The following is a 21,086-nucleotide window of genomic DNA, read 5'->3' as shown; positions in this document are numbered from 1 at the left end:
TCCACCATCTGTGTGGGTCAATGTGTTCCCTAGCCATGGTTTATACCTATCCTTCCTGTGCCTTTTGCTAACATCCACCTTTTATTAACCACCTGTCTATTGTAACCCCTGGTGTAAAACATTCCTTCAGAGTGTCAACCTCTTGTTCAAACATGTCATCTTCCTTGCTTATTCTGGAAATCCTGGCTACTTGCCCTGCACTATGTTGGAAAAAATGTGTCGTGGATGCATGCTGTCATAGGAAAGCAGAGTGTTTTTCCAACATTCTTTTCTGTATAAACCAGATGAAAAGCCTTCCTGAGTCAAGCATACCCTGACATCCAGAAAATCAACCTGTGTACATGAACTGTGAACAGTAAATTTCAGAAAAGAGGTGGTGGTATGTAGGTATGATACAAAATCCGCTAAGGAACTGTCATTGCCTCTCCAAAGAATAAAAATATCATCTACAAAACGCATATACAGTATGATATAGTCTTTCCACATCAAGTTGTTCAACACCTTGTTTCTTTCCCAATAAGATAGAACAAGGTTTGCATATGCATTGGCACAGGGGGTGCCCATGGCTACCCCCTGTGCTTGCCTATACACTTGTTCCAATCCAAAAAAGATATTGTTCTCCAACACCAGACTAAGCAAACCCACTATGGCTTCTATCTTCCTTGTGGTAGCACCCAGTTCAAGCAACAACTCTGAAACGGCATTTATGCCATATCCATTTCCTATAACAGTAAACAAACTCTGTATGTCCATGGTTACCATAAGTAACCTATCATCAAAAGCACCTGTGTAAGCCCCTAAAGACTTCAAAAAATGACCTGTGTCTTTTAAAACATTATCCAATTTACTTAAATAGGGTCTCAACTCGCTCTCCAACCAAATGGAGATGTTTTCCGTCACCCACCCCCTTCCTGACACTATAGGTCTGAGGGGTGGGTCAGTCTCTGACTTGTGTATTTTTGGAAGAGCTTTAAATACAGGTGTCACTGGTTTATCTATCCATTGAAATTTAAATAGATCTTCACCTATCAGATTACTGTGCAGAAACTGATGTAAACCGTTGTGTACCCTATCTATCACTCCTTTCACACCCAAAGGGTTTATCGGAATATATGTGTTGTCATCCTGTAGTAACTCTCGCAACTTACGGTCATACCAAGGGGTGTCTAGGACTACTACAGCACCCCTTGTCCGCCATTCTAATGGTTAGGTCTGCATTGTTACCAAGATTATATAATGCTTTCCTTTGTGTAGATGTTAGATTATAAAACTTACTATGTGTCTCCATCTGAAAATATCGTATCAGATCTTGTTCGCATGCATTAATAAATAAATTCATAGCTGGTGAAAAAGGGGGGACAAAACTGCTTGGCTGTCTTAACGCATGAACACTCACTTCATTCACTCCAAAAATCTGTTTCAATGCTAAATTACGACAAAAGACCATTAGGTCCATTATAACTTCATTATATACACAAGACTTACTGGGCACAAATGTCAGTCCTTTATTTAAAACAAACTGTTCATCCTCAGATAAACTGTAAGATGAAAGATTAAAAATAATACCAATATTGTGCGTATAAGTGAATGTTGCAACCTCCTCCTCTTGTTGTATGACCTGTCCTCGCTTCTCGATCGATTCCAGCCTCCTTTTTTCTTGACCGGAGCTGGCAACTTGTCCAAAAAATTTTGATACCCCTGTGTGTGTTTCGGTCTGGCTCCAGTCCCATTATCTCCCGTAACGCGGACTGACCCCATAGGTACAGCCTCTGTATCTACAGAAGCTGTGATGGTGGTAATAGGTGTATCCACATCCCCCTCTGTAACAGCTCTCTTGGCAGGTATGGATACAGCAGACCGGCATGCAGATGTATATGTTGTACAATCCAGACCATCTGCTAACCCCTTATTGCTGGATGTAGTAACAGTTCCATCCGTGGAAGCAACTGCTTTCCTATGACAGCATGCATCCACGACACATTTTTTCCAACATAGTGCAGGGGCAAGTAGCCAGGATTTCCAGAATAAGCAAGGAAGATGACATGTTTGAACAAGAGGTTGACACTCTGAAGGAATGTTTTTACACCAGGGGTTACAATAGACAGGTGGTTAATAAAAAGGTGGATGTTAGCAAAAGGCACAGGAAGGATAGGTATAAACCATGGCTAGGGAACACATTGACCCACACAGATGGTGGATATAAAAGAATGGTTAATAAAGATTTTAGGCTAATGTTGACTTATGGCAGCAATGTTGGTGATATATGTAAACTCATTCAAGGGAATTGGAACATCTTGACTAGTGATATGAGTTTGAAAAACATCATTGGTGATAAACCTAGTTTTAGTTATAAAAGGAATAGAAATTTGAAGGAACTGTTGTGCAATGATACCAGATCGACCAATAATGCTGGTTTACCCACAAACAAACAGGGTACTTTCCCTTGTGGGTCCTGCAAAGCCTGCAACCATATAGACAAAAGTAGTGTCTTTATACATCCGGTCACAGGAAGGACATTTAATCTGAAAGGGAGAGCCACCTGCAGAACCACTAATGTGGTTTATTTGGCAGAGTGTCATTCCTGCACCAGTTTTTATGTAGGCAAGACTAACTGTATGTTTAAGGTCAGGATCCTACAGCACCTCTCTTCTATTAGGAATGGGGATACGCACAATGCACTATTTAGACACCTGGAAGCCCATCCTTTACATGGTTTTAAATTCAGAGTGATAGTGAATGTGAGATTGAGTAAAAGAGGGGGTGACATTAAACAGCTGACTGAACTAGCTGAATCAAAATGGATTGTTGAACTTATGGCACATAGGAGTCCTGGGCTCAATTAAGTCATTCCCATGAAACCCGCCCTTAAAAATAGGCGGGTTTTTCATTGATTTTTAACTGAATTTCATTGGTTAACATGTATTTTAAATTGTTTGGACTATGTGAGAAGCTTTATCTGATGAAGGGCAGAGGCCCGAAAGCGCTCATCTTTTATGTGTTTGGTGTTTTAAATAAACAGAAGGTGTTTGACTCCAGCAGTGTTCAGTCTTTTGTGACTTTTGGAGTATCTTGGGGTAAAGAGAAATCCATATAAAAATTTCAATGTTTCTTGCACAAACCCCAGAATTTTACAGTAGTAATTGACATTGAGTATCACTTACTAGTAGAACAATCCTAAGCCTGGTACCCCCATTCCCTTATGGGTGACATACATACCTACTAAAGGGAGATCCTTCTGTTCCTTTTGTAGTGCACTTGCATATTTCCATGTGAAGATGAACGCTACTGTGTGAATACAGCTTGTTTGAGTCAAGTACCCATCCTCAGTCCATGTGCTGAATGCCCTTCCTTTATCCTTCAATGGATGTTTGCATTGCAGTGTATGAGACCACTCCCCTACCTCACTCAGGAAGAAGCAGCACATGTCAGCTGCTCAATCCCACCCTTCCGTGCCGACTCATGCAGCACCTAGGTAATTTGGGTCACAGCCAGGGTTTTATTCTTGTATGTCAATAAGTCGGCTACTAAGGGTGTTATTTTCTAATATTAGCACTGTGTTATTTTGGGTTATAGTGTTTTGGTTTTTATCAAGTTATATTGTAATGACAGAAGTAATTTATCACTTAAACATTTAACTTGTTAACCATTTCAGCAGTATTCCTATTTTTGTCTTTTTATATAGTGTGTGTTATATTATAGCAGCTGTGATGTGGTTAGTGATTATGGACTGACTGTGCATATAAGCAGTCTTGCTGAGGTATGCCTCCTGTGATAATGCTGTTCTGTACTGGGTATTTTCTCAGTGTAGAAAGAAAAATAAGTAAAGCTAATAGCTCATAAGTCGTAGTGTGAAATTTATGAACATATATAGTTGACTTTATTGCTTAAGTTGCATTATTTATTCTTTTCACGTCATATTTTTTTTTTAATTTTTAGGCCCCTGTCCGGAATCCAGCACAGTTTAATGCTCTTGGTCTGACTACCCCTGCTGGAGTCCTGCTTGCCGGACCCCCTGGATGTGGAAAAACATTGCTGGCAAAGGTAATTTCTTATAACACAAAGACTACCGAGGACACGGTATGGTGTTCTGAACATAATGCACCAAAGACCTGGTTAAGTCGGCTTTATTTAAACAAATGAATGTGCTTGTCTTCTTTATTATACAACTGATGTGCATATATACTAAATAAGATGCAAGAGCTGAACTGTTTTTAGTAAGGCATGCTCTAAAGGTAATTTGGTAGATACAACATCTTCAAGTTCATGTTTATCTTGTTTTCTTGGAGAACAGTAGAACTAGGGAAACAGTTAATTACATGAAGCTACAAAATTAACATAATTGAATTCAAAGCATGAACAGTGTTTTTGACAACCTTATGCAGCCCTGTTTGTGAGGTTTAGTCTTCTTAGTGTGAGTACATTCATATAGAAGTATTGGGAATAGCATAAAAGTCTGCAGGATGTATGCAGTAGAACCGTCTTTTTTTCTTTCATTTTTTTTGTTTATTTCTGCTGATTTATTAATTGAATACCTTACCTTCTCAGTACCACTTTTCTTTTCTCCTTCCCTGTACCCAGGTAGCCTAGATTATTAAACCTCCTGTAGCGTCTTAAGTTTATTTGCATAATGATTGGCAGAAGTGTGCTTGTATGTTGGTGGCAGTTTAGAGATAATCCTCTGGGCAACATCTTGAGTGAATGAATCCTATTTTCTGACATATATTTATCATTAGTGGGATGAGAAATGACATGAGCATCTTTACTTTCCCCAGTGATAATGATATCAGCAAAATAACTATTGGCCTTCACAAGTGAGAGATATATTTATCCCAGTCAGGTGTATGTATAGTCTAAAGAACTGCTGGTAGAAACATAATCACCCATCCTTCCAAGACTGAACCCACTTAATCAGGGTCAGTGTGCCCATGAATGAGCAGTCTGTTCTTTGATTATGTGTATACCATGTTTACAGGTCATAGTGCTATTAACAGCCTTTCCCATGAGGATTCCTTTAGGTTTTATGGAGAGTGGCTTGTAGTAAAACAGCTTGCTCATTTGTTTATTTGAATTTTTAACTGGCTTAGTTCACTGATCCATCACAACCATTTTCACACCCCGCCCAGGAGTTCACAGACAGAATATATAATCAACAAAGATAAAAAGAAGTGATATGAAGACAACTTTGTACAAAGTATAACAATGATGCAGAAACAAAGTAAAAAATACAGAATGAAAGTTAAATCAGTGCGCATAGACACATTGTGTAAAGATAATATGAAAAGTAGAACAGGACAAGTTAAAAAAGTACAGTAATCAAAAGCCTAAGAACACATCTCAATAGAAGAAGAATATAATTTTAATTGAATAGTACAATATAGCTAAATCAGGAAGATAAACTAAATAAAACATTGCATAACAATTCCGTGTATTTATTCATAATTATTATCTTGACTACTTAATTTGTAACTAAAAATGCATTACATTTAAGCCAGAAGAAAGGGAAGAAAAAAGTGGGTGTGTTTGGGGGGAGTGAGTAAAGAATGGAAAGAGTTTAGAAGTGGAGACATTTTGTATGGATCTTGTGACATTATACAACAATAAATCGAAAACACGTCATCAAATAACATTCTGTGAATCAATTTACATCCATGGAATGTTTAATTGGAAAAAAAAGGCAAAAGTTTTTACTCACCACATCCTCTGCTACTTAAATATGCTAACACCAAAACTGCATAACTGCTAGGAAAAGAAGAAACTTTTTTAATCTCACTGTTCCTGATTCACATAAAACTTCTTCCACTACAGTCACTGAATGGGAAAGGACTAAGCAAATTTGACCATTCCTGTTTTGAAATGAAACAGTTTGATGAAAAGCTCCAGACCTACTGTGATGGAAGAAATAAATTCAGTAATGGAAGAACAGGGAAAGGTGGGGATAGAAATTTATTGAGCTCATCATGTTGAAAGTATTTATATTTGGCTGATTCAGGTTGGTCATTTTAAGGGCTTTACAAAAGACTGGGTTGCTCTTTAGAGAGGCAAGAAGAGATTGTACTCATTTTCTTTGTGGAACAGTTTGCAGAACTTGTTTTTATATCACGACATTCTGAAATGGGATTGTTGTTTGTAGCTGTACAAGACAGAGATAAATCTGCTGGAATGGTTTTAGTCTTCTGTATTGCTTTCCCAAACTAATCATGGAAACGTGGAGTTGTGGTGTAGACCTTTTATACCTTCTGCTTAGTCTGTGCTGTCGTGTGCTGTAGCTCATCTTACATTTAGCCTCTGAGTTAGAGAACATGACTGTATAAGCATTAGGATTTCAGCATGAAATGCCTTTACACAGTAGCTAATACACACTACTTTGGGGGACGTTTTGCTTGTTGTAGGTAGGAAATGCTGTAGAAATATTATATTAGGGTAATAAATACTTTACATTTATTGTATTCTCCTTAAATATTTGTTTTCTCATTCATCTACATAATTTCTCACTAGTTTATCATTTGGTCTTCCTCGTATTTCACCTTTTGCCTCACTCATTCCTCTTTTTGTTTTGGAGATTTCTCTTCTCTACTCCATCCTTTCCTGTTGTCTTCTGTTTTATGGGATGCCACTTCTTATGGTTTCTTATTCTGTTTGGCCACTACTACTGTAGTGAAAATGTATGTCTGCGTTTCCGTAAAGGAAATCTCCACCTTAGAACTAATAAAATTATTTTTTTTCACTCAAGCTTTGTTTTCTGAACTATTTTAAAACCATAAAATCATCCTGACCTCCTCTTATTGATTTTAATATGTTTTCTGCAAAATGACTGCCAGTGGGGCTTGATATATCAATGTGATCTTGTTTTTCTCTTTCCCATAATCCATTTCAAGTCTGCTTTATATGAGTCATGGTAGACATAAGGAAGTAGGGGTGTATTCTTGTGCCATTGGCATATAATGGGATTAGTGTCAGCCACTGTCTTCTTGTATACTTTCTTTAACTGGACTGTTTCTTTTATTCCATGAATGGCCCTCATCTGTGTCTGTCTCAGCTTGTTTACAGTATGCTAAGGAGTTATGTAGCTGCAACCCAAAAAGTAGCTAAATTGCAGGACTTTGTTCGAAGTGTCATTTTGTAGTCCAAGATGAATTGACAGTTGCCTTCTCCCACACTTTGGTAAATGTGTTTCCTGCTTTACAAGAAATACAAGAACAAATATTTTCTGACTTCTCTAAATGTGACCGAAATCTTTGACACTACATTTAAGAATGTAGTATATATAAAGGTGTTTAAATAAACATTTAAAGTTTAAAGCTTAGCATTTCACTACTGTGATTTGATGACAATTGCCTTTGAACCACTGACTGTTCTAATTGCTCTGTTTTGCTATGAAGGGCATGGCTACATTGGAAGCAACTGAGAATCAGTCTAAGTTCTGTTCCTTTCTGCTTTAAAGTTTTTAAAGACAGTGGAAAACAGTTTCACACCTCTTTCTGGTTTTTTTTTTGCAGTAGCTGTTGCCTGACATCAGCAGTACTAATTACCTATATAACATTGTCAACATTACCTGACTACAAATTTCTCTCTGTCTGTGGTGTGTTACACAGGCTTAGACAAATTCTTCTTCAAAAGTTAAGCTTAAAGGAAATTGGGAAGTCTTTGTCTTCCTTTGAGTTCAAGGCAAGGGAATGAATGTTTTATAAAGTATAAGCAGGTTTCTGTTACATGCACAATACTGGAACCATATTGTAGAGAGAAAAGTAACCTAAGAGTTGAGTGAAACTGTAGGAGAAGGTGGAGTTTTCCTTTAGTATACTTGCCTCATATAAGGTGTGGGCTATATGTTGAAGCCTTCAGTCTTTGTCTTGTTAGTATACTGTAAGTACATGAAAGTATGTGATCATGTCTCCCTAGATGAATACTCTGAGCCTCTTCTTATAAGCAATGCCTTGATGACCCTTGATTAGCTCTGATTCTTTTTCTTAAGTGTTCCCCACAAACTAATAGTCTATGTATAGGAATATACAGGTTCTGATACTGCAAGCTGTTCTCCAGCTCTGATCATGTCAGTGACCTAACATGTCTTGCCTTAGAGTGGTTGGTGAAGGTCTGGTGTCTAACATGTGACTTATTTTGTCTGTTTCTGTTTTTTGATAGACTGTTATATATTATTTACAGTAATTTCTTTCTGTTAGTTTCTTTGTTGACTTGCATATGTGTGCAAGTAGCATATTACCAGCTGGTAGCACTCACACATAAGTGACTCAGCGTTAATGGCTTGCCAAAGTGTACCCTAACCTTGCAATTCTCAAGTAACATGTTTAGCTTATGGCTAAGCTCTGCTGACTGATTTACAGCAGATCCATTATCAGTTCACTGACTAAAGGTTCCTGTTTATGTTATATCTGCTGCAGTTAAACTACAGAATGGTGAACTGCACATGATTGTGGAGCGTGACAGCCCTCTTGAAGTTTCACTAATTACAACAGATTAGTCTCCATGACTGTTTTATTTGTGATAACGGAATGAAGCTTTGAAGTGGAGGAAAGTATACCCCCCCCCCCAGTTCAGTGCATGCTGCCAAATCCTGTGTGCTCCTGACATCTACTACAGTTCTAAAATGAAGTGTATGTATTATTGAATGGTACATGCTTCTTTGTGTCCAACATTTGTTACAAAGAAAAAAAATCCTGTTCAGTGTAAACTGATATTGGGGATGCCCATTCCACCCCCCCCCCCCCATTGGCTATATGTATTCAGGATAGCTGAGCAGTACATATTGCCAAGCCATGCCATTCTGGACTATAGCTATGGTTCTAAGTAAATCAATATTTAAAAAAAAAAACAAAAAAAACTTCCTTCCTACCTCTTGCAGTTAATCGGCCTCACCCACTGTTCTAATGTTATACAGCATTGATTCAGTGCTATTTAGAGGCTTTGATCCCAAATTAAAATAAAGCCTTTTTAGTTGGGCTAGTGGCATAAAGAGATACAACCACCAGAGAAGACCAGACTTTTAGGATATGGATGGATAGAGGGCAGTATTGGGATAATTTAATTTGCGAGCAGGCTTCTAAATTGATGGCTTTCTAGGGCATTATAGTGAACTGAGGGATTCTGTATCCTCTGTTCTTCCAGCATTTCCAGGCTTAAGACCTGTTAACTACAACACCAACTTTTAAGAAGCAGGCAGCAGCTTGACTCCACCATGATGCATGCAACTCTTCCTGGGAATTGGGATAGGATCCTTTGCGTTGAGGGGTATTTAAATCAGCTACCTATGGAGCCCTCAAAGACTTTGTACTAGATTTTCTACTTCCTCTCTGACATAAATCGGTGGAGCTGCTTGCCCTAACAACTTCATAGGCTCACAGGTAGACAGTTTTGTACTCACTCAAATTAGCTTTAAGATCATAGCTGAATAATTTTTTGACTTATTGGTCTAATGAGGGCTGAGTACAGCTGGACTATTTGAATAGTCCTGCTACACGCAGCTCTCATTAGACCAGTAATCAAGTAAAATGCGTCATTTGGCATATACTTGACTAGGCACTTAAAGCTGATGGCGCAACCTCTGAAGTTCCTCACAAAGAAAACACTGGGTGTAAACAACCTGAACTATATGGATAGACTAAAAGCCCTATCCTTTTACTCTGTATCCTACCAACTTTTAAGGGTTGACCTGTGCCTGACCTACAAGACACTCACAAATCCAGCACTGATGGAGCTGCTACACATCTGCAAGTCATACAGTATGAGGATCACCCGATCAAGGGATCTAAACGTAGTCAGTGACTCAAGTGAAACATGCTGGATGGACAAATGTGTCTCAGAGATTGCTCCTCCTTTGGAACAAGCTTCCTATTCACATTAAGCAGAGCCCTTCCTTGGCTCCCCTCAAGCACAGTTTGGATCAGTGGATGGGGAATAGCAAATTCACACTTGGGGTAGTACCTATGTCCCTTATGGACATGGGCAAGCTGTAGGATACTCAATGAACAGGCACAAATCCATGCCACCTTCTTCCCCTAGAGGCCATATAGTGGATAAAATCTGGTTTATATTGGCTAGGCTTGTAAGGGCCGTTAAGCCATTAGCCTACTAGTCTCCTATGAACCATGCAGTGCCTACATTGATATTCATCTTTTTTTCAGTAATAGTCTCTGTAACAGAAATTAATAACTTTTAGAATACTCTGGAATTCTATTTGTCTTCATCTAAAAATGACAAACCTAGCAAGGTTAAAAATTCAGCTCAAGGAATATCTAACCAAAACCTGTCTATGCTCATGCTATACTCCAGGTTAACCATTACAGACAATTTTACACCAGCTAGGCTAGTCATATAATCTACTATATATTTCCTGCTTAAATTCTCTTTCTACTCCCCCCACTGCCTCTTTACACTTACTAAACTTTTATCCTTCTCTATTAAAGCACTAACTGCTAGATATCTCTTTCTTGTATCTATTTATGTAACTTTCTACCTGAAACACATACATATAGCCCTTGAAAATAACTATTTTTTTCTTCTAGGAATGTTTAAAGTTTCATTTACCTATCAATATGTGTAGTAATTTAGGTATCAGAAAGGAATAGTTCCTCCTAAAATATGCATCATCATATTGGTACGTTTTTAACTTTAGAACTATGTAGTTTATTATTTTGCTGTATAATACCTTATTATTATTATAGCAAAGTGATCTTTGATTGTGGGGAGCTTTTCTCTGTAGGCCTCAGCTGAAAAGGGGTCTGTTTATGGCCTAGTTGGGTTTTCTCGATCAGTCGATCCATCCATCCACAACCCCTTTTTCCCATTTTTGCACATGGGATCGGGGCATCACTTCAGTAGTCACAATCATCTAGAACCAAGATTTGTACCACCGGGGGGTGGCTAACCCTGCCACGGTAGTTCATCTGCACTCACACCTATGGCCAATTTAGTGTGTCCAATTCACGTGCCATATATCTTTGGAATAGGGGTGGAAACCAGAGCACCCGGAGGAAACTCATACGAACACGGGGAGAATATGTGGACTGTGCACAGAAGGAACATCAACTGAGAATTGAACTGGGGAACCTCTTGTGAAGCAACAGTACTATCTGCTGCACCACTGTGCCACCCTAATCAACAAAGACAAAATAAGTAAAATAGAAATAATGATGTTCTGTCACCTTACTTTGATTGTTCTGTGACCTGAAATTACAAACACAGTGGCTTGATTCCTTTTATGTATAGACCATTGTATGCTTATGCTGGAGTCCATTAATGTAGGTATGCATGTGGCTCCCTCTTATATCCCATGTCAGTACATGATTTCTTCAGTTCTTTTGGCTTTTCAAGTGTCACACATTTCCCACTTGCCTGAATCAAGTTTTACTTCACAAGTTATATTTTATTACCTTATTTCTTTAGTAAATTTAGTTTCATTACCTGTGAAGGACTTGCAGTATTGGGGGTATATTAAATTTGCGAGATTTTCCTCTAAAGCGTTTTGTTTGAATTGTTTGCTCTGTGTAGTTTCCTGATCACACTGCCACCAAAACTCAAGAGGCTAAAAGCACCATTATCATTTCCCAGAAGAAAAAGTTAGAAAAGAAATATGGTATTCAAGCAGAGAGGTCTGACAAAGTCGACAGACTGTACAAAAGGGGATGAAATTACTAATGAAAATATTCACCATCACCCATTGATTTGAGAACAACTTATTCAGCACTTTCTTCACCAGAAGCTGGCATATCCTCGTGTGCTGCATGTGACACTGTTGTTCATGGTATACTGGCCGATGAGCTGTGTTACCAATGTAGTCTGTTCTTTATAGTCCTTGATTGGATTGCTTCTACTTCTTAAACTGTACTAACTGAGTGGCTTATGTTTTAATTATCCTGATTCTTACATTTTTGGGGGGTAAAGTGCACAGAGTTCAAGGTTCAGCCCATTACTGTACATGCTGCTCTTAGCAGATCTTATTGGAGAGATGGTGTTAGCATATAATTGATATTCTGATGGTACTTAGGTTTACTTTTCCTTACTTTGACATCATATAGCAACTATGAATTCTTTGGTGGGCAGTTTGGAAGACATTATTGTATGGCTGTCTGTCAGTTGATTACTATTTAATATATCTGAAACAGAGGCTGTGACTGTGTGTGCCCTGTTGAGGGATTATTTTGCTTTGCCACTTGCTGCTTTAAGTCTTTACAGCAGCAGAAGATGTGGATGTGAGCTCAGGTGTAAAGGGTGTGCTGTTGATGGTGTTCTCAACAGCTGGCTAGCATTTAACACCAGAGTTTCAGAAATGGTAAAGTCATCTTGCTACATTCTGAGGAACATTTCAGTGATCGAGCATCTGATAGCTTAGGAATCCCTTCGGCCTTCTGGGGTGAATCCAGTAATTCATCTTCCTGAGACTTAGCAATGTGATTAGAATAATGTGTCTCATTCTCATTTGGTATTTTGGGTAAATCTGGCTGTCTTGGTTAATATTGTTAAAGTTTTAAAAGTTTTTTTCAAAACCCCTTTTCACTTTGAATGGAGATAGATTTTTGTGTTGGTGTCTTCCCATGTTTTGTGAAAAACTGAACAAAATCCTATGTTTGGTGTATTCATTTTTTCATAGGTTCGTAGGTGTATACTAGGCTAATGGCCCTGGAGCCTTTACAAGCCTAGCCCATAGGATTACCCTGGCATCTTGCTTCCCGACATTCGATTCCAGTGCCTTTGTTGAGTAGAGCCACTGGAGTGATCCCGGGATAAATTTTCTATTTCCCATCCACTCATCAAGATTTCGGTTAAAGAGGGCCAGGGAGGCGCTCTGCTTGACATGTATGGGAAGTCTTTAACTTTTTTCCTAGTGTCTTTCCCCTTTGTTTGGCTTTGGCTTTGGCTATCCCCCCCCTTATAGTTTGTCTTATCTTGACAGCTTTAATTCTTTCCTTCATTTTGACTTTTGGTGCTCTGCTTTTCTTGTTCTCTTCTTTACCAGCTGACATAATTCTGTGCCTTGCTTATTTTCAGTTTCTTCATATTTCCTAAATGTTGTGCACCTCTAATTTTCTTATACATGTATCTGTGATAGAGCGTTAGGTCATGGTTTGCAGTTACTAATGAGGAGAGATGTTTGGAGCATTGAGTAAAAGGAACTCGGGAGTGCAGAGGCAATTTGTGCTAGGATAACCAAATATTGTAGGGGAAATTAGTTGTCGTGGAAGGAGGATATACCCACGAGAGCACAAAGGATGGTAAAGGATGACTGCCTTGGAAGTACAGATGCAGAAATATGTACATTGGTTAGGTATAAGGATTAGCCCTTGCAGTGAGAACTGTTATGGTGCTAAATAATAGTCAAGACATTGAGATCTATGAACTGTTGATAGCAAAAGACCAAAGTCTCTGGGATGAATCGAGATGTTAGAGAGCATGAGCAAGAATGAGGTGCAGGGATAGGTAGGGCTTTAGGTGGCATGGATAAAGAAGTCATGAGTAGGTAGAAGATAACCACAAGCATTTCTGAAGCCATTTACCAAAAAAGGGTTTAAACCTAATGTGGCACTACAGGAGTGAGTGAGTGAATGATCTGACAGAAGAAGCAGTAATTGTAGCAGAACAAGAGCACATTTGAGTGGTTTATGCTGAATGGTGAGAATTTCATTGAAATAATCTGAACTGCTACCAGTGCCATGCACAAGCAGGGCAAAAGAAGAAAACATTCTGGAAGTTAAAGAGGGGCTGTAGGAATGATGTTGAGAATAGGCTGAGATTTGAGGAAGATGAGAAAGAACTTAAAGAACTGGAAGATATGTGATAGGAACTACCAGCAGTTTATTTAAGCAACATATTTAGATTAGATGTGTAATTCTGTGCTGTGGGAAATAGCTTTCTTATTGTGCCCAGGTGACCAGTTAGTGGCCACAGTACTGGAAGGGTCTGGCAGAGAGGGGACAGAATAAAAAGGCTTAGCTTGCTTACTTTTGCTGGGAAACACTGGATGGTGCTAACTTCCTGCTGAAGACTGACTGGAAATATCATTGCTTATGCTTGGGGGAGCAGGGATACTTGGTGGTAACACCCTTTGTAGAAGTGAAGGGATTGTCTCTACCATCATTCCATTGTAGGCCTTTCTTCCAAGCTTCATTGTAGGCTTGTGGTTAGGGAAGATTAGACTAAGCAGACAACCTCAGCCCACCCCGATGACTGCCTTAATAATGACTCCTTTTGGTTGACTTTCTGTACCTGGGGATGGGAAATTAATGTGGCGATTGTGGCAAAGAGTCTTAAGAAAAAAAAAGTTTAGATTGAGGGAAAGGATAGTAAAATACAACTGGAGAATTGTGGTAAATATGGGAATAGGGAGAAAAAGAGGGCATGATTAAGTTTCAAAAGATATGGAAAGTAAGAAAATTGACATCTGGGGACATAAGCAAAGGTAAGGATGCTTAGAGTACAACTGTTGCACTGTACATTGCCAGGAGTATGTGGGTTAAGATGGACAAGCAACATGTGGCATAAATGGATAAAGGCACTGACCTCACAGGCATAGTAACAATATGATCTAGAGGAGATGAGGAAGGAGATATGCAGTGCTGCTGAGGTATAATGTGTATAAATCGGATTGGAAAAGTTGGGCTATTAAATAAATGCTAGGATGTAGACAGGGTATACTGTAGCTGAAGAAGGTGACAGTGCAGAGAAAAAATAGCTGAAATATCAGTGAGTATGTACGGGATAGCAGAGTAACTGTTGGGTGGCTAGATAAAAAAGGCACACTGGGTATTGGAGAAAATAGATAATAAAAAAACATGGCACTACAGCTGGGAAGTGTTTAAAGGCAATGAGTCATCTTAATGAAGGAAATATGGGTTCTCTTAGTTAGAGATGTATACTTCTAGGGTGTTGTAGGGGAGGCCTAAAAACTAATGAGGATAAGATTATAGCAGCATTTTGGACCCTGTCTAAAGGTATAACACACTGAACCCAGTTTTCTCTGTAAAGAAAGGTGTCAGAGAAATAAAAGTGAAGAAGTTGTTCAGTCGTGGCGATCATATGACAATGTGGTTCGTACCCTCTAATGGGGAAAATCAAGGACAAATTAACTACATTTTAAAGAGTGGACTTTAATATATCTGGTAGGAGAATAAAGAGTAACAAGAAAAGGATATGTCACTATAACAGTAAATATAAATATTGAAGATGTGCGGGTGTATAACCATGGAAATACAGAAGGCAATGGGAATGTGTATTGGGCTGAGAGGAGTGTACCATAAGTTAGGAAGAATGTGATCAGCTTGGCTGAAGGAGGAAGCGAAAGCAGTTATTAATGGAAAATGAGTTTTAAGAGAGTAAGTGATTTGAAGGAGGAGTCACAGTAACAGTATGGTGGCAGTAATGAAATGATTCAAACTATGAGAGAAGTCCTCTGTTACTTAAGTGAATGGTAAATGCCATAAGCTGGTTTAGGTGCATAAAAAGTGAGAGAATGTAACCAAATATTGGTTGCTTTGAAGAAAGAACATGAAGGAGCAAGAAAGCATATAAAATAGTGCAGGATCAGTGTCCTAGGAAAGGGAGGTCTACATTTGATCAAATGTAAATTCCCTGGTGAGTTATAGCCTGAAGCATGTTCTCCAAAGTGTGAGCTCCCTGTATGTTTTGGCAGGATGTCAGTACTGCTGTGAGCTCAGTCATGTTGGCCATGTTTCACACTTATCAGATGTTTTCTCTTTTCCCCAGTATTTGTACAACCATTCTGTTATGTAGATTAAGGGATGAGGCAAAGTCTGCCATAGTGTGGTTCACAAAGGCCTATTCTCTACAAAAAGAATGTCTTATTGATTTTCCCCAAAAGTTCAGTAAGTGCTTGTTTGGGGAAAATGCATCAGGAAGGCTAACTTTGGATACGCACTATAGATTCCGTAGAGGGTAGGAACATTTTCCATGTGCTACACAGTCATGAGGTTTAAGGGCCAGATGAATTTCTACACTATTGTCATAGTCAGTTGTTTCATATTCATGGCAGCCGTTAATTAGGCCATCTTTCCACATTTAAACTTTAAAGTGGTATTAGAAGTGTGGAAGATGGCTGTGTAGTGTTGTTTGTTGTACATTGGAGAAAGGCTGGTCTAAAAGGAGCTAGCCAATTAAACCTTGGTTAGTCTTCTATCTCTATGAAGATGGTGAAAGTACTTCTCTGGGGCAAGGTGGTTATTTTTTGGGTGGCTCATACCTAGCAGACAAGCAGCAGGGGGTTACATAGCAGGATCTTGCCAGTCTGTTTAGATTCAGTTCTTGGATTAGGTCACAGTAAAAGTAGACAGAAGTAACCCAGTGGATTTGACTTACTTGGACTTCTGGCAAGTATCTTACAGGAGATTGTTGGGGAGAAGCTGAAGGGAATGTTGACAGATCCTAAATTAGTAAGGTAGATAGAGAACTAGTTGGCAAACAAGAAGTAGATGATCTACTTCAGGAGTTCCTTTATTCTGGGTAATGTGGGATAGTCTTTGTCTAAGTTCTGTTGCAACAGTTCTTCAAATATCTCAGGCTCCTTGCAGCCTGGGAGGGTAAATGCTGTAATATCCCTGGTCTGGATGTGGGAGTGCACCCTGATCCATGATTCCCAGCTCTTTCATACTTCTCTCTTTTATTTAGTTCGAATCTTGTCTTAACCTTTATTACTGGAAAGCTCACATTTGATGGCAAAAATAAGAGCTTGATGTTTGTTTCTGTGGTTGTCCAGTTATGAATCAGGATCCATATGGGGGCTGCCTTTATTTTCTAGAACAGGATGGGCCAGCACTTCAACTCAGCCAGTTAGAGATAATGTTGAGAGAAGTTCTTGAATTTTGTTAATGCCCCCAAGACAGGTGCAATATATGGTGGCTGATGCATAGATGAGCTAGAATTGTCCTTGCACTGACCCATGTAGGAAACCTGAGAGGCACAAGATAGAGAATAGGAGGCCAGACAATGGCCAAAGTATGTACCAGCTGCAGACGTCTTCATCTTGGTGTCTGCTTCTGAGATCACTGGCACTGAGCTTCCTTTCAAGAGATGGGGTTAAGTTTCCATGTGAGGGAGAGATAGGAGAGGTGTTAGTTAATTCAGCTGTGGGTCTTGAATAAGACTGAGAACAGATGTGTAACCCCTTCTGTGCTAATCATGTAACCGGCAATCCCTGAAACATGAAGGTTTATAGACAAGACTCATACTCATAGGCCTTTGGTCATTCCCATAGCATTAGCCACATGGTGAGAGAAGAAGCAAAGGAGTATTGTATCCCAACAGAGTGAAGCTGTGGTGAGACCAGCATTAATAGTAGCCAGGCAGTAGCCATTCATGCGACGCCCCTCTTTTCGTCATTCCTGACAAGCTAATTCTTTGTTTTCAGTAAGTACTGCTTCATTTGTTTCTAACTTCAGAATATCTGCCTAAATACTTCATCATTAAATTTTCAGGGTCTATGTATTAGTTTCCCCTCAAGTGTTTGGCAGTGCTGTGTACAGACTCAGACACCTTGAGTGACATTTTTCGTGTAAACGCACAATTGAAATTTCTCCAGTATGTAGTTGCACACAGGGCAACTAGTTTGCAGTGACAAGCACTGTCCACACAGTTGCAAATTGGATATTCCCAACAGTGATTGATATTCTCACTCCACCAGTCTAATCAATAAAAAAGGGTTTTGTTGCCATGGATATGAACTTTCCTACTCTTTTCATTGCCAGCTTGGTGTATATGGGCATCCTGAGGCAATGTATAAATTGCCTCATGTTTACTGACAACCAGTTAATTCTCAAACAAACGGATATGGTATGTGAGAGATGTATTTACACAACATCACTGGAGGCAAAGCTCTCACATAAAAGTATTCCTAATGTCAATAAGGTTGTCAGTTGTACACATGCTGCACCCATCATGCGCAATTCAAAAGAGACATATAGACCCACATATACTGAGGCACTTAGATATAATCTTCCTAAACCACAAAGACCTCCTAGACAAAGTACACATAAGAAATACCCTTAGCAGCCCCAAACACACTCTTTCAAAACAACACCCACATCAACACATAGAGCTATGTCTCATGGAGCCTCTAACCTCTAAGCCCATAAGGCAAGTCACCACACAATCCAGTATTCTAGTCATTGGAGACTCCATCATGAGAAATACTGATGTCCCTCTCACCAGGCTGTGCACGAAGAAAGTTACGGTCAGTTGCTTATCAGGGGCTAGGATCCGCCACATTATGCATGCACTCAAGTCATTAGACCACAGTTACCAATATGACTCAGTCATAGTCCATGTGGGATTAAATGATCTGAGACGTACCCCCCTAGACTATATGAAGAAAGACATCCTAGAGCTCTTGGAATATGTGCCTCAGACTGGTATGAGCCTGGCATTGAGCAGCATTTTACCTTCTCCAAGGATGATGCTACAAGAATATGAACAAAAGATGACTGACTTTAATAATTGGCTTAGTTTCTGGTGTCATTCTAAGGAGGTGCAATATTTTCAGCATGGAAGGAGATTGTCAACAGACCACATTGCTTTGCCAGGGAAGGTCTGCACCTCTCCACTCTAGGCTTTCGAATATTAGCTAAAACATTGTCTTCCTCCATAGTCCCTTTTTTAGGCAATGCCAAACTGGAAGTACTTTCGACATAGCAAATCAAAGCCACGAAAATCTAAAGGTATTATTGCTCAATGCTAGGAGCCTAAACAAAAAACTCCACTCCCTGGAAGCTGTCTTCACCCTAGGGAATGCTGATATCTGTGCAGTCTCTGAGACGTGGTTTAGAGCCACTGACAGCACACCAGCAGTGCAAGGTTATAATGCCTTCCGCACATTTAGACCAGATACTTCGCAGGCAGGGACTAAAGGGGGAGGGGTCTCTATTTACATCAAAAGTAAATATACTTCAAGGCTGGTGAAACAGGACAATCCACTTGAGCTGCTCCATGTTCAAATCACCATAGGTAAAATTCAGTACCACTTCCTTGCAAGCTATAGGTCCCCCCTCTATGACCCAGGAAACCCATACCATGTATTTAAACTTATTAGAAACACTAACCATCCAACCCAGTAGTACCATGTTCATGGGTGACTTTAATTACCCCACTATTAACTAGGAATCCTGTATGACATCAAACATACATGCACATAGATTCCTGGATTTTGTAAACACAAACTCCCTGCACCAGATAGTCAGTACACCAACCAGGGTTGCAACCATATGGGATCTGGTCCTCACTAATATGGGAGAATGCCACACGCCCCCTACTGTAATGCCTTCCCTGGTAAGGTCGGACCACAAAATGGTTTCCTTTGAAGTAAAAATAAAACCTGAACCCCCAGCTAAACTAGGAATATTCAGGAACTATTCTAAGTCTAACCTCCTGATATTAAGTAAGAACCTGGCAAAATTTCAAGCCCCTATAAACCCCAAGAACTCTTCTGCATATGTAGACCTGTTCAGGTCTATATTATATACTCAAATGCTTAGCTTGTCAAACACCTAAATGTCGACAGCTAAACAGCGAAAGCTTAAAACTGCGAACCGCCACTTCCGCAAATTATTTCATAGGGAAAAGATTTGCTTAGCTGTCAGACACTAAAACTTTCAAACCCTAATTAAGTAGGGGGACTTCACCCCCACACCCCCTGATGTGGGGGGCTCTGCCCTCCACACCCCCCTAACTAAATATACTAACTTCGAGATCAGTCTACATTGGGGAAAGGGCAAATTCACGATAATGGCCAAGTGAGTTTTTTCCCTGTGAAAAAATTCACGTAAGTGGCTGTTCCCGGTTGTAAGTTTTCGCTGTTTAGCTGTGGACGTTTAGGTGTTCGACATGCTAAACCTTCACTATTCTAATATAGTCCCAACTGTTCACAGAAACCCTGTACAAGCATGTTAATAGCTGCATAGAGGCAGCTGTACTCACTAGGAAGAAGTACAGAACTAACTCAAAAAATAAGCCACCCTGGTGGAATTACAAAATCAATTGGATGTATAACAGGAGGAAGAAAATCATGGCAAAAATTAGGAGGTGCAGCACTCAGCAAGATAAAAGCACTCTCATCAAACTAAACTAACAAGGACAAATAAAGTCTGCCAAAGCCAAATTTGAGGTAGGTTTGGCCTCCCAGGCTAAGGACAACCACAAAGGATTCTTTAGCTATGTCCGCAACCTCAAAGGCAATACACAATTGTGTGCAGAGCTCATTGTAAATGGAGCCACCTGTACTGAACCAGAAGATATAGCAAACCTCCTGGTTGATAAATTAAGCTCCAACTGTAATCCTTTCTCCCACTCAACCTTCCCTCAGGAAATATCATCAAATATAACTCTCCCTACTATCACTAGGGAACAGGTCCTTAATGCTCTATCTAAGACCAAGAACACTGCATCAGTGGACCAAGACAATATCCCAGGATGCCTTCTAAATAGCATGAAACATGACCATCTACAGACCCTGGAAACTATAGACCCATAAGTCTCACTAGTCTTATATGTAAAGCCATGGAAAGAGTTATCATGGAGATGATCAGTAGAGATATAGTAAACCTCCAGACACTGGACCCAACCCAGTTTGGTTTCGTCAAGGGCAGATCATGCCTACTCAACCTGGTGGACTTCCTTGAGAAGGTAACCAAAGCAATGGATGAGGGCCGAATCATTCACACTGTCTACCATGACCTTGACAAGGCATTTGGCACAGTACCCCACTTGGGCATTGTTGACAAACTCAAGAGGTTAGGTACAAACTCGTATGTCACCCAGTGGATAGGCAACTGGCTCACAGACAGGACACAGGAAGTTAGAATTGGGGAGTCCACTTCTACATAGAGGCCAGTCACAAGTGGAGTCCCTCAAGAATCAGTCCTTGGACCGCTGCTTTTTGACATTTACTTCTCAGATGTCAAGGCCAATGTCACTGGTCTCTGGCTGACTAAATTTGCAGATGATTGCAAATTAGGAATTGTCATTGAATCTTATACTGACACAAATGTTCTCCAAGAGGGGCTGACACAGACAAACAACTAGTGTCAGAGTCATGGACTAAAACTAAATGCCAAGAAATGCATAATAGTATC

At 39.7% G+C, this 21,086-nt stretch overlaps 1 protein-coding gene across 2 annotated transcripts in view; it reads left to right on the top strand.

The window, feature by feature from the left end:
• NVL (nuclear VCP like) overlaps positions 1–21,086 on the top strand; it is a 1,985,423-nt gene that overhangs the window by 1,051,855 nt on the left and 912,482 nt on the right. For both annotated transcript variants that reach the window (XM_044058761.1, XM_044058752.1), the window contains one exon: positions 3,937–4,041. In XM_044058761.1, the coding sequence (XP_043914696.1) occupies positions 3,937–4,041 (105 nt within the window). The remainder of the gene's footprint in view (positions 1–3,936; positions 4,042–21,086) is intronic.

Source organism: Protopterus annectens, chromosome 1.part2 (genome assembly GCF_019279795.1).
Source record: "Protopterus annectens isolate FY-2018-M chromosome 1.part2, PAN1.0, whole genome shotgun sequence".
Classification (NCBI taxonomy): Eukaryota; Metazoa; Chordata; order Ceratodontiformes; family Protopteridae; genus Protopterus; species Protopterus annectens.
The sequence above is the reverse complement of the archived record's forward strand: the minus strand, read 5'-3'. Positions and strand labels throughout refer to the sequence as shown.